Below are 14,605 nucleotides of genomic sequence, written 5' to 3'. Positions count from 1 at the left end.
GTCCCCGCCTCTCCCCCATCGCACAGGTTTATATTCATAAGGCACTAAACGAAAGAAAAATTACTAAAACAGGAAGGGACTACATGAACTTGTCCAATAAAAACAGCTTGTTTTCGTTTTCCGTGCACATTTTTAAAAACGTTTTTCTACGTTGTGCTCTAATGAATATCACCCAGGTGCACCACCAGACAACCAAATGAAAAACTTCCTCATCCATCCACATCGCATCTCACATCTCTAGTAGAAAGCAAGCGCCATCATCTGAATGTCATATACACTGACATCATTGTACCCGACTCATATGCAGAATATATAATAGCTAGCTATATTTTGCCATTACATATTTTGAAGAGACAGTCACAGTTCAGACAACCTGAATGTTTAACAGCTGTACATACAGTAATGCCTAATAAATAATCTGCCATATGAATAAATACTCAAGTATCAAATTGTCTATTTATACGATTGCAGCCGTTCACATATCATTTTTAACAAATTAAAACATGGCCTGAAAATAATCATTATATTTTTGTCATTTAGCAGACGACCATATCCAGAGCTTTTTACAGTAGTGAGTGCATATAATTTCGTACTAGAACCCACCAACCTGGCATTGCAAGCGCCATGCTCTACCAACTGAACCACGCAAATAGCTTGCTATTTCATAAAAATGTACTTGTCACTTCACGCGAAAAGGTTTCACTTTTCAGACTGTTCCATCCTGAATATCTTCGATCAATAGATTCGACATGACATGATTACAAACCAAAGATGACTTTATTTGATACAGACTGTGTATCTTGGATTTGAAATGTAATATTTTTGATCGGATAGAAAGAGTTTGTGCGCCATCCACTGGGATAAATAATAGATTGTTTTTGCTGTTGTGGCCCTGATCAATAAAACAACAACAACCATAATCTCAATGCGTTCTTCTTCAGTGTCCTTATCAGAGGTAAATGGCAAACTGTTCCATTGTTTGTTTATTATTTGAGATTGGTAGCCACAAAATTCAATTTAGAAAACAGTGTTTGTGATGAATACATCTCTGCATTTCTAGAAATGCAAAGTTGCAGTGTGATACCATCGCAGTGCTAACTGTGCCACTAGAGATCCTGGTTCGAATCCAGGCTCTGTCGCAGCCGGCCGCGACCGGGAGACTCATAGGCGGCGCACAATTGGCCCAGCGTCGTCCAGGGTAGGGGAGGGAATGGCCGGCAGGGATGTAGCTCAGTTGATAGAGCATGGCGTTTGCAACGCCAGGGTTGTGGGTTCGTTTCCCACGGGGGGCCAGTATAAAAAATATATATATATGTATTCACTAACTGTAAGTCGCTCTGGAGTCGCTCTGGAAGTCGCTCTGGATAAGAGCGTCTGCTAAATGACTAAAATGTAAATGTAAATACAAGGCAATCGTGTGTGCTCTCTGTGTGTGTAGGGTCCTGTCTGAGATACACTGAAAATAAGTGCTGGAAAGGAGGGAGGATGTAAATGATGCGTTGAGTGCACCATTTACCAGGGCAGAGGTGAAAAGAGCAATAGGTAAGGGTGGGTTAACTTCACCTGGGAAAGATGAGGTGTGCTATGTTATGTTGGCCCATCTTAGTGATGAGGCACTGGATAAGGTATTGGTGTTGTACAGTGTGGGAGGAGGGGAAACTACCAGGCAGTTGGAAAGAGGCAGTAGTGGTACCAATCTGGAAGCCCGGGAAGGATCCAACGAAGCCAACAAGCTATCGGCCAATAGCTTTAACATCACTTGTATGTAAGATTATGGAACGTATGATTATGGAGAGGCTAACGTACTTCCTGGAGAGCAGAGGGCTAGTAACGCCATATCAGAGTGGGTTCAGGAAGGGTAGGGGAACTATGGATCCAGTGCTCTGCTTAGAAGCAGAGGTCAGGAAGGCTCAGGTGAACAAGGAGACTGTTGTAGCTGTCTTTTTTGATGTGGAGAAGGCATATGATATGATGTGGAAGGAGGGGTTGTTAATCAAGCTTGATATTATGGGGGTAGGAGGAAGAATGTACACCTGGATAAAGGACTTCCTGTATGGAAGGTCTATCCAGGTGAGGGTGGGGAAGTCTTTATCAGGCAGCTACTTGGTGGATAATGGTACACCGCAGGGAATTAATCCTCTGTTGTTCTCAATGATGATCAATGATGTTTACTCTAATGGACTATGGAAGTATAGCATATGGTTCGGCAGCCCGGACATCAATGGAAAGGCTAGATGTCATACAGGGGCAAGGACTCAGAATATGTAGTGGGGCGTTTCGGACGTCCCCAGTGGCTGCACTACAGGTGGAGATGGGGGATATGCCGTTGCAGATTAGGAGACAGCAGCTGGCAATGAATTATTGGGTCAACCTACAAGGACATGGGGTGTTTCATCCTGCGAAAGGTATTTTACAGGCATGCTGGGAACATGAGCGAAGACCGAACACAAGCTTTGGGTGGGTGGGTAATACCCAGGCGAAGGAGATGGGACTGTATGGAAGGGAGTTTAGTCCAACGGTAGTTATTTCTGTAAATCCACCATGGCTACTCCCGCCTCCAGTAGTTGATCTAGAAGTGTTGGAGAGACTACAGAAAGATAGGGAGGGGGTTGATCCAGTCTGGAAACTGTGTATCAGGATTTTGTGGCCATTTACACAGAGGGTTCAAAAGATCCAAGGACAGGACGTACTGGGTCAGCATTTGTAGTGCAGGAGTGTGGGGTGGAAGTCAGAAAACGTATTACAGATCATCTGGCTGTATATACAGCGGAGCTGATGGCCATACCGTTGGCCTTGCAGTGGGTGGAGGAAGTTAAGCCAGACAGAATAGTTATTTGCTCTGACTCATGTGCAGTGTTAATGAGTCTCCAGTCCTTTAGCTCACATAGCAGACAAGACCTGCTTTATGAGGTGCTACAAACCCATGGCAGGATTAAACAGATGGGTATTCAGATTAGATTTACTTGGGTTCCAGCCCATGTGGGGGTGGAGGGGAACGAGGCTGTCGATGAACAGGCTAAACAAGCACTTCGTAGTGGGGATGTTGATGTTGAAGTGTCAATGAGCAAGGCAGAGGTAAAAAGACTGATATGTACAGTGATGGTGCAGAGATGGCAGGAGCAGTGGAATATAAATAATAAGGGAAGGCATTTATTTCAAGTACAGAGGAAAGTCGGGGAGGGAAGAATAGCAGGAAGGGACAGAAGAGAGGAGGCTATTTTTACAAGATTAAGGTTGGGACACAGCCAGTTGAATAAGACACTAAACGTGATAGGAAAGCATCCATCAGGAAAGTGTGATTAATGTCAGGAAATAGAGACTGTGGAGCATGTATTGCTACAGTGTGGGCAGTATCAGAGGGAACGAGAGAGGATGATGGAGAAGGGGATACAGGAAATTCGTTTAAAGAGTATATTGAGCAGAACGTCATTAGATATAGTCTCAAATATTTTGTTATCTTTTTAAAGAGAAACGGGGTTGGCAGGTAGGATATAGTTTCTTCCAGTCTCTGGCCCACATTCCAGTACGGTAGGTGGTGGTAATGCACCATAATGTTGGATGCCAACCGCCGATAAACCCCACTGAAGAAGAAGAAGGTCGCCTGTCACATGCAAAACAGTCGTCCACTCGGTATCACTTTGGCCAAGCGTGTCCGACATCGCTCTACAACCACCTCCTGGTGAGGAAGAACACCCTTGGCTGTATCGGAATGAAGGATTCATCCTACCGGATGAAATGTCTGTTATGTTTACCAAAAGTTCAGGAATTAAAAGCGTTCAAGAACTCTCCTTCGAACCTAGAAAATCACATTGAGGTAAGCCTACTGTTAGCATGCTAATTAGCATGCTAGCTAGCCCACATGTGCTAATGCAACAAGTAGTGTTAGTTGATGCTAGCTAATCCTATATACCTAAATAGTTCACTAGTGTGGGGATCTATTTTCTCATAACTGGATGTGATGACTAGCATAGAAAGAATGCATTAATGATTAAGCATAAAAGGTTTGTACTGTACTGATAAAAATTGTTTAACCTAACAAGCTGTGATTAAAATGTGAGGAGCTGTTTTAGGGAGTAGGGGGAGATAAGAACTTGTGTCTCACAATACCCGAACACTGCCTCTTTGTTGTCTGTGAACCGTCCAAGGACGTGTACTGCAAAAAAGTGCTGACTTTCTGGATAAGTTGCAAAACAACTAGACACCTGGCAACAGGGGAGCGCCAAGAGGCTGGGACCAGCCTGAGCGCCAGCGATAGGTTGGGCAAGTCTAAACCACGCTCAACCTCTACCCTGATAGGCCCAGCAGAGAGCGGGAACTAAAACTGTCAGGGTATTTAAGGAAGAATTTGTAATGAGGAAGCCAGTTCTCTGTCTGCCCTGTGTGGTATTTCAGTGAGCCCATATACGAACCATCATACTTATCATACATACATTTTGCATATAATAAATGTAGCTTGGATTGAATATCTCTTGATTATGTTTTCTCTTATTCCAATACCAGATTTGAATTACGCAATTTCTAACACTAGCTAGTAGCTACCCTTTAGCTGGCTAAAATGTGCCCAGATTCGGAAGCTTTGTTAGCTAAAGCAATCTAACTAAACTGACACGAGCTAACTAGCTAGTTTGTTAACAAGCTGGCTAACTAGTAGTTTCCGAATCTGGGCACATTTTAGTCAGCTAACGTTAGTCTAACCAAATACCTTTTCTCTAAACACCTGGTCAAGCTAGCTAGCTAACTAATGTTAGCTTTCGGGGGTTAGCTAGCCATTTTATTAGTTGATAAAGTTGTTCTTACCTAGCTAATTACTGTAGACTTAAGTTATTGATGTAACCTACTAGCTAGATCAATTATCATAGTTTTTTCTCATTGTAATATTAAATGGTGGTCAAAACTGTCACTTAACTAATGTTGTTTATAGCTTTAGAATTAAGTATTTGGTGATGGTAGTTATGTAGCTAAGTAACTGTCTTTTCCATTTCATCTTATTTCAGAGAAAGCATGTACACCATCTTAAGAAGTATGGAGAACTGACAGCAAACAAACTGAAGAGAAAACATGCCCCTAAGACTCCCTCCACCATCAAGCAGAGCACATTACTGAAGACAGTGTCTCAAAAATCCATCGACAAAGCTGTGGTGAGGTATGTGGCCAAGGGCTCCAACCATTCGCTGTTGTAGAACAAGAACCGTTCAGAGAGTTTGTCCAGGATCTGCAGCCTAACTCAAATATCTTATCAAGGCTCACACTGCGCTCCAGGATTGATGAAGCCTCCACAGAAATGAAGAAGAAGGTGACTGAGGCCATGAGAGGAGTTGACCACATCGCCACCACCACCGACTGCTGGTCTGCAAGAAGACGGAGTTTCATTGGTGTTACAGCCCACTGGATAGACCCTGACAGTCTCAACAGATTCTCTGCAGCCCTGGCCTGTCAACGGTTGAGAGGATCGCACACCTTTGATGTGTTGGCAGGAGCCCTAAATGACATCCATTCTGAGTTTGAATCCGGGGTAAGATTGTGAGAACAACAACAGACAATGGCTCTAACTTCTTGAAAGCTTTCCAAGTGTTTGGAGAAGATTAAAACAACGAGGCAGTGGAAGCAGTGGGTGGTGAAGCAGCTCAGCCAGGACAGGAAGATGGTGAAGAGGAACAAGAGGAGGGTGAAGAAGTGGAGTTTGTTGATGTGGCAACGATCCTGAATGAAGATGATGGTTTTGAGTACCAGCTGCCGAAGCACCAGTGCTGTGCTTGCCACCTACTCAACTTAGTATCTACAGTCGATGCCCTGAAAGCAACATCACTGAGGCTTACAAAAAAGTGTCCCGTTCAACATTTGATAAGTGCCAAGCACTTTGGAACAAATGCGGAAGATCCACACTTGCAGCCGAAACGGTTGAAGATGCTTGCGACCTCCAGCTGCTGCGCCCGAATGCTACAAGGTGGAACTCCTGGTTAATGGCTGTAGAAAGACTCCTGAGGATCGACAAAGACAAAGGAGAGGCGGCCGTCAGAGTTCTCTGCACAGACATATAGGTTCCAATGTAAGTAAGGATGATGTATTATTTTGTCATAATTTAAGGTCTTGAATGTTGTCTAAATCTGTTGCAGTGTTTCCTGACCCTTTCTTGGGGACTAATAACTGTTTCACATGTTGTAGCCATACACTATCATTGATCCATTTAGTCAACTACTCATCCAGCCATTGATTACTGTAGTTAAATCAGGTGAAATGGTTAGTGGTCCCCTTTGTATAGGGTTAGGAAACAGTATTATTATTATTATTATTAATTTTTCACAGGTTCAATCCAGCTGAACTCGCCTTCCTCACAGAGTATGCTGCCACCATGAGCCCAGTAGCAAAGGCCATCAACATCCTGCAGGCTGAAACCAATGTCCAGATGGGGTGGCTACTTCCAACTATCAAGCTGCTGATCACAAAACTTGACTGAATCAAGTTGTCCCTGAAGTACTGTAAGCCTCTGGTGGATGCGCTACAACTGGGACTGAAGAAGCGCTTCAGCCACATGTTTCACGACCCTGAGCTGATCGCAGCTGCAATCCTTCTCCCCAAATCCAAAGCAACGTGGACAAAGGATGACGCCACCATCAGAATGGGTAAGACAACGTGGTTAATTAACAGTATTTTATTATTCATAAACAACTGTGTATAGTGTACATTTTGACACTTCATAAATTTGAGAACCACCCATTTAAACAACAATCCTGACTTTGTGGTTCAGTCCAATGGGTAGCCTACTTAGCCCTGTTGCTTGGTTTATATAGATGGGGGATGGTGATGGATTAATGTAGGCTCATAACGGCATGATTTCTATTGTCATCTTCCTTGTATTTCAGGAATGGACTACATCAAGGACCACCTGGAAGAACCCTTGCTGCAGCTAGGTGATGGCACCAGTTCATCAGATGAGGAGGACTTCTTCTCTGCCATGAAGACGTCTCAAGCACAAGAAAGCTCCAAACAGCTGGACGGATACCTGGCCTGTTCAGCTGATCATATGGAGTTGCTCAAGTCCTTCCCGGCAGTCTGTAAGCTGTCTCTGAGGCTGAACACACCCTTAGCTGCATGAGAAAGGCTGTTCAGCATTGCAGGACTTGTTTTCAGCCCCAAGAGAGCAAGGCTGGATTCCAGAAACTTTGAAAACCAGCTTTTACTTTTACTCAAGTATGACAATTGAGTACTTTTTCCACCACTGAATCTGTGTAGTTTCTTTGTTGCTCAGTCAGAGAGGGTTGGCTCAGTGACCAGTTCATTAAGTAGCACAGCACCATCTAACGATAACAAATGGACTGATATTTTTATATTTAGGCTGCCTGAAAGCTCATAGATGTGTGGAGTGAAAATACAAAGTTGATTTAGCAATTAAGATACAATATCAAGGAAACAAAGGGAGGTTTTAGACAGTGCATTTTTAAAATGTTATATAGCTGTGCTTGTTGACATACACTCTTTGGAATGCTTTTAATGTGTGCTTGGTGGGTCAGTTCAAACAGATACTCCAAAATTCTCTTTCTGAAGGAACATTTTAAATAGCAAAACAACAACTCAATACAATACATTACACTAGAAAGTCTTAGATGAATTCACTAACATAGGCTATTGGTCTATTTACAAAATGTTTATTTATATAAAAATAAGAAAATGTATGTTGAGCATTCTGTTTGGTGAAATAAAAATGTAACTGTCATTGTAACAACATATACAGTTGAAGTCGGAAGTTTACATACACTTAGGTTGGAGTCATTAAAACTCGTTTTTCAACCACTCCACAAATTTCTTGTTCACAAACTATAGTTTTGGCATGTCGGCTAGGACATCTACTTTGTGCATGACACAAGTAACAATTGTTTACAGACAGATTATTTCACTTATAATTCACTGTATCACAATTCCAGTGGGTCAGAAGTTTACATACACTAAGTTGACTGTGTCTTTAAACAGCTTGGAAAATTCCAGAAAATGATGTCATGGCTTTCGAAGCTTCTGATAGGCTAATTGACATCATTTGAGTCAATTGGAGGTGTACCTGTGGATGTATTTCAAGGCCTACCTTCAAACTCAGTGCCTCTTTGCTTGACATCATGGGAAAAATCAAAAGAAATCAGCCAAGACCTCAGAAAAAAAATTGTAGACCTCCACAAGTCTGGTTCATACTTGGGAGCAATTTCCAAACGCCTGAAGGTACCATGTTCCCATGTTCATCTGTACAAACAGCTACCAAATTCTAATTGAGTATGTAAACTTCTGACCCACTGGGAATGTGATGAAAGAAATAAAAGCTTAAATAAATCATTTTCTCTACTATTATTCTGATATTTCACATTCTTAAAATAAAGTGGTGTTCCTAACTGACCTAAGACAGGGAATTTTTATTACGATTAAATGTCAGGAATTGTGAAAAACTGAGTTTAAATGTATTTGGCTAAGGTGTATGTAAACTTCCGACTTCAACTGTTTCAATAGCTTACAAAATAATCACACCACCTTGAAGGTTATCATTCAGAAAGGTATTGGATAATATGAAAATGCTTTATAATCAACCACTTATTAAGTAACAATTTCATTATTCAATGTATTGATTCTTATGATGTACAATGAGATATATCTTGATAAGATTACTTTTCCATAGGTAATGATGAAGAGTTTCTTCTACAATGGAACATGTTGATGAACTCCAGTCTTTGTAGAATACAGCATAAGAACACTGAAGACATCAGGAAAATGATACAAAATACGGCAAATGGACAATTTATTATACAATAGCTGTTTACAATAGTTCCTACCAGGTACAGAAAATATATGTCTTACAAGATATAACTTAACAGGTGACTTTATATATCCCTCATAATAAACTACAACAGATTGATTGCATAATGGAAATAGCATGGCACCAAGGACATCTAAAATGACTATACATTGACCTAGTCATCTGAATGTGTTTCTTTCTCTTGTACACTATTCTCTTTGAATGGACTCAAATGTACAAAATGAATGATATACATAGTTGTTTTTAAATAATTCCCTTCATCACATTCCCTAGACACGTATACAGTGTGCTATGTTTGACACTTCTGGAGTGGACAGCAAGATACAGCAGGATAACTCCCAGTTGGTACAATAACAAGAACCCTTTGACCCGTTTATCTTCCAAGACATCCACATACTGTAGTCACCAGAACAAACAAATGGTTCAAGGGCAAACAAAACATCTCCTATTCGAAAGAAAAACACCTTGGGCCAGATTCATCAAGGACCTTTTTAACAGCATTTCCTCCAATATCATCTTTCCCTCGTAAACAGCCTTGAACATTGTCATTGGAGAAATATGACCATTATTACAGTTGAAATTACTTAAGTGAGTAACAATAATTAGCCTGATGGCCAACTTAAACGGCACCAGCAAACTAGAAATCTCTGCTTGATAAATCTCCCTCCAAGACCAAGTACTGATTGCTGGGAGATTATGTCTTGTTCTTCACAAAAACTGTCTTAATGGTGTTTTTTCACTTGTACCCTTTGTGCACATAATCCATGGTTTAAGCTTCATACACCCTGCAAAGGAGACAAGAAAAAAAGTGTTAAATACAGACAAATATCATACATAATTACATAGCTATATAGATTCCTATAACCAAACTTTCAATAGCACTATAATACATTATAGTTCGTATTATGAGCAATAGGTGCCAGATCTGTTTCTATAAAACAGTATTTAACATAAGTGTTTGCTAAATGTATTTCAACTGCAGTACAGATGTAGGATCTTCATTTGAGCCAGTTTGCTGCAGAAGGAAAATAATCCTGCAGCAACAGGAAATGTGAATTGTATTATGTAGATTATAATTAATGACATTTTTGTAGGGGTTGATACATTTTGCATAAGGGAAAATCAAGTCTGAAATGTCAAAGTGGAAAACTTCAGAAGCCTTGTTAAACCTCAAATACACTACAAGTTTTACATTTCCTGCATTGCAGTAAAGTTCTCCTGCAACAGGGTGATTAAAATAAGATCATATATCTGTATGCAACAGCGGTACTTTACAACTTTAGTTCATGGAGTGGGATGACCTCTCACCTATGCTTATCCTTCCAGATCCGGAACCACTTGACCAGGTTTTTGGTGCTCTGCAGTTTGGGGTGCAGACAGTACTCCTGCCCCTTGAAACGCGACACGTTCTCCATGGTGACACTGACAAACAAAAGAAGCGAGGGAGAGTGTAAGAGAAAATAGCTAATCCACCTTACTGCATTAGAATCATAAGCGATGTTGTTTAATGTTAGCTGCAAAGTAATTATAACAACCCAAGCAATGTGGTAAGAATACTGCAATTACTTTAATACATTCTATCTCTGACACCTAAAATGTAAAAACTCATGGAGGGGATCTATGAACAGGCTTTAGAAACAGCACTAGGTGGGTAGACCTTATACATGATCTCTGAGCCTGGCTAGATGAACCCATTGACATTCAGAGCAGCAGTTAGAGAGACTAGTCTGTCTTTATGACATATTTGGGCCAGTCATGACGTCCTGTGTGTTGTGCCCAAAGCTCTGCAGGGGCTTCTCAAATCAATCTCTTATTAGTGTGTCTGCTTCTTAATTAATGATTCACTTGAGGTCTTGGTTAATTTGGTTAACTCCTAAGTTAGAGTTGGAGACACTGCTGTGACAGTTGGGGTGGCCCCCCAGAATGTTAAATTCTGAGACGTGACCCAATGCCAGCCAACAAAGGAGAGAAGGCGTACTCTTTCCAGAACCCTCTGAGTCTCAATTTACACTGAGGTCAGAGGTCAGTGGCCACCATCTTATGCAAGTAGGCCTGCTTTAACTGGTTGGCATTAAACTGCCTGAGTATTACGTTTCTCACATTGGCCCCAGGACAGAAGACCCAGCAGTAAATAAAACTGTAAATAGCAGTTTAATAGTCCAAGGGCCAACAACTCTTTGTTGGACGGACTCGAAAGTCTTAAGATCATATGGAGAGCAATGTACTGTACTCCATAACAGCAGGACAGAACAACATTTGTTTTAATGGTATTATTTGATGTGCGATACCTCAAGTGAACAGCAGATGGCGAAAGAGTATGTGATGGTTTACAAAGGTAAGGTCTGCTTCCACCGAAAATTACTCAAATGTGAGATCAGTGTCTATTTTACAATGGGGTCTGATGCATGCAGTAGTATAGGGTAATACACGTCTATTTGGAACCCGCAAAAAGAGGTAAACAGTCGCTCTTATCTGGAGAGGGAAAGTCCCTATTGGATGCCAAGGGCACTCAAACCGACAACAGTAGCTGTCTGTGCTGTAGTCCAGTTGAGCAAGCAATGCTTTTAAAGTAATGGATCAAATGATAGGGAATAATAGGCAACTGGGTGGTGCATTTGGACAAAGAGAATCATTTCCTCAAGAATGTCTGGATCGGAGGAGTTATCAGATTCCATTCACTAGCAATATATTTATAGGTCAATCAGCTGCTTACAGTAGCAGATTAGAACATTAGAATGACTATTTAGACAAGTTACTGCATTTGGTAAACAAACAGAATAGCACACAATGAGTGACTGACATCTCTGAAACAAACAGAAAATGGGATTGACAATGGCAATGCAGAAAGAGAGCGAGAGATAAATGATTCAAAGAATGACTCACAATATCATCTTCTCTTGGCAGAAAGGATGTTTGGGTTTAATCTCCAGTTTTTGCACATCCTTGTAGCGAATCTTTGGCCCTTTTCTTGTGCACCTGCACTTGTAGGCTGTGAAGAAATAAAACAGATGTTTTATAATAAAAGCTTTCAAATAAACACTTTGGTCTGAACGTTTTCAGCCATCTGTAGACTAGATCTCTGGTATGATTTCCTGACTTCACACAGATTGTCAGGTGCAGCATATGCCTAGTTCTCACTAAACCTGTATGGAATACAAGAAAGAGAACAAGAACGATAAAAGAGGGCTCAGTAACTGCGTTGTAAAACAGAACACGTCATTATTATCGCCGCTGTAAATCAAGGCTCGCTGATTCACACCGCCACTGGAACTGTTTCCCGCGCATGCATGTGGTCAGGCTCGTCCTCACTATGGAACGTGTGACCCACATCTTCAAGGCGCCCTCATCAATCATCTCCAATTCCTCAATGCCGGGCATTACAATTCTCATAATCAACCACGAGAACCGACCAAGACTAATCAGATAACCCCTTACGAAAAAAGATTGCAGTCAGAGTGCAGTATAACTGCAGTACACTGTAGTATAACTGCAGTATGCTGCAAAAACTGCATCCAAAATATGACCGTTTCTTTACTGGAGTAATTTTGCAGTATAACTGCAGTTCAAATGCGTACACTGCAGTTGTTCTGCAATTACTGCGTCCAAAATACAACAGTCGACTGCAGTTACTGCACTTTTACTGCAGTTTCAAAACTGTAATCTTTTTTTGTAAGGGAAAGCCCAACACCACCTAACCACCATGAATTTGGATAAAATGTACAACTCTGACGAATAAAATTGATACAAAGTAGCCTGGCTACAGCCTGTGGCTGAGTGGTGAACACAACAAACGAACAAAGCGACAATTTTACAAAACTAACCAAGAAGTACAACACAGTAATAACTCAACCGTTATAAACAACAATAGCCTACTGTTGCCAAAAGTGAGCAAGCAGATTTGGAGATGGTAAATTAATGGCAATGGTAAAACATTACAGGTGCAATTTGGCTGCCCAACCAACCAATTGTGTTTTTAAAAAACTCATTACCATCAGCTTAACATGTCAAATGCTGAAAACATATGTTTTTTCTGATAAGTTTTGCATTGCTTAAATATGATTAGATAGCTACCTTCTGCTTGGAGGGAATATAAAGCAATAATTAACAAAAGCAACGCTGCTGTTGTACAACGATGCATCTTGTCTGCTGATGAGGAACCTCAAATTCGAACCTCCCGACTGGTTTCGCTTAGTAAAATTCACTCAAACAACACTATCCTTGTATTCGCTCCTTAACTTTAGAGATGACAGAAGGAATAATATTTGATCTATATTCTTCCGAATACGCTCGAGTTTTCACGAACTCCTTAGGTCCAGAGCGCTCAGATCAGATGAAATGTAATCCGCATTTCATTAGACGGCGCTCGCGTTTCTTGCCTTCTATCCCTACATGTTGTTGAGCAGCAGCTTTTAAAAACCAGCTCTGTCCCATCTCATTAATATGCACAGCCAGCCAACGAATCAAACACTTGAAAAAGAGAAGTGGAATACATAAAAGAGAGTGGAATAGTTAGGAAAAAACACTAAAGAAGGAGAGGAAAATGGAAAGTTTAGAATTAGATAGCCTGCTAATTATAAATTTGACTGACGTTATTATGCTGATTTTCAAAGTTGCCTGGGACAGCTAGAGCAACTTTCCTCAAACTATTCTAACAGTGTAGGATCATTTGTGCATGGACCACACTGCCTCTCCATTCCCAATATTTTTCAGGCTACTCAGATTGATTGAATCTCCTGACACATGTTTCTAAGGCAAACGTCTTATAGTGACAGTGGTGCTGAAATAGTACTTTGGGGCCATCTCAAGACTTTTCCAGCAATTTAGACACTTCAAAGATGTTCCAAAGGGATTATCCTGTTTAAATTCCTGAGAAAGATTGAAAACACCGACACTGACACATCTGGAAGTAATTAGATGATCCAAGGAGATTGATAGAGGGACATACAGTATCATTGCAATTGATGAAAAAACATTTGTACTCAATTAATTGTCCCCATTCCTTGTCCTTCCAGTTTTGTCCCTAACATTCATTCTCCATTTTGCTCATATACCATAGATCAAAACAAAATAAGAGTTCAAAAGAGGAATTTATAGTCAGCCAACTGAAGTCATGCTTCTTATAACGTGTTGGCATATTGTGTCTTAGTTGTAATAAAACAGTTATTTGGAACATTTGTGGATAAACAATGTTAATAAGGTGACATGGGAATAAATGCACCCATTGTTTCTTTGCAGATTACCATGCAGAGTTTTTCCTTGTAAAAGATAGCCCTGAGAATAACATTTTGACCCTCCCATTCGTGCTGCAATAATTTGGTGAACAAAAATCCTTAATCAGAATATACCTTTCTTTTCCTGGCTTGGATTTTCAGCCAATCCTCTTATCCCATCTGTCATCACTCACTCATTCCAGCCTCCATGAAATGTCTCTTTGCAGCCTCTCAGAAGCTGTGTGGAAAGTGAAAAGTTAGTCATTCTTTGCAATCCAACTGTAACATTCGCCCTGTTTGACTTGATGCTGATCACAATGAGAAGAGATTGATGAAGCTGGATTCCAATCAATTGGATCAGTCCAAATCAATTAAAGTTGATGTTTGTTGACCTGGTTTATACATACTCACAGAAGGCAGTGATAACTTCTCCCTCCATTCAGGATTTTGAGAGAAAATTAGGACCTAGGTTGGTTGGTTGTTATTCAGTTCAAACATTGGAAACTTTTAATGCTATCCAAAAAATGTAAAATGTAACAACAAAGTTTAACATTAAGCAGATCATCAGTTGAGCACTTTAGTTCATTTAACCAGAAGTATTTAT

General features: G+C 40.7%; 1 protein-coding gene across 1 annotated transcript; it reads right to left on the bottom strand.

Annotated features, from left to right (window-relative positions):
• Window positions 1–8,756: 8,756 nt before the first annotated feature.
• LOC123481460 (C-X-C motif chemokine 14-like) lies at window positions 8,757–13,191 on the bottom strand. Its single transcript, XM_045205738.1, has 4 exons — window positions 12,863–13,191; window positions 11,675–11,780; window positions 10,100–10,213; window positions 8,757–9,576 (listed from the first exon to the last, which is right to left on the bottom strand). Exons 1-4 carry the CDS (start codon window positions 12,927–12,929, stop codon window positions 9,561–9,563), a joined length of 303 nt encoding a protein of 100 aa, XP_045061673.1. The 5' UTR covers window positions 12,930–13,191; the 3' UTR covers window positions 8,757–9,560.
• Between the last annotated feature and the right edge of the window lie 1,414 nt (window positions 13,192–14,605).

This window comes from Coregonus clupeaformis, chromosome 2 (genome assembly GCF_020615455.1).
Source record: "Coregonus clupeaformis isolate EN_2021a chromosome 2, ASM2061545v1, whole genome shotgun sequence".
Classification (NCBI taxonomy): domain Eukaryota; kingdom Metazoa; phylum Chordata; class Actinopteri; order Salmoniformes; family Salmonidae; genus Coregonus; species Coregonus clupeaformis.
This window is presented reverse-complemented; position numbering and strand designations above follow the sequence as displayed.

Excerpts from the sequence above, each read along its gene's own strand:
- LOC123481460 (XM_045205738.1), bottom strand. The coding sequence starts at position 12,929 with ATGCATCGTTGTACAACAGCAGCGTTGCTTTTGTTAATTATTGCTTTA. Across the intron at positions 11,781-12,862 it reads ATATTCCCTCCAAGCAGAAG|CCTACAAGTGCAGGTGCACA; the intron begins GTAGCTATCTAA and ends ATTTCTTCACAG. Across the intron at positions 10,214-11,674 it reads TGCCAAGAGAAGATGATATT|TGTCACCATGGAGAACGTGT; the intron begins GTGAGTCATTCT and ends TTTGTTTGTCAG.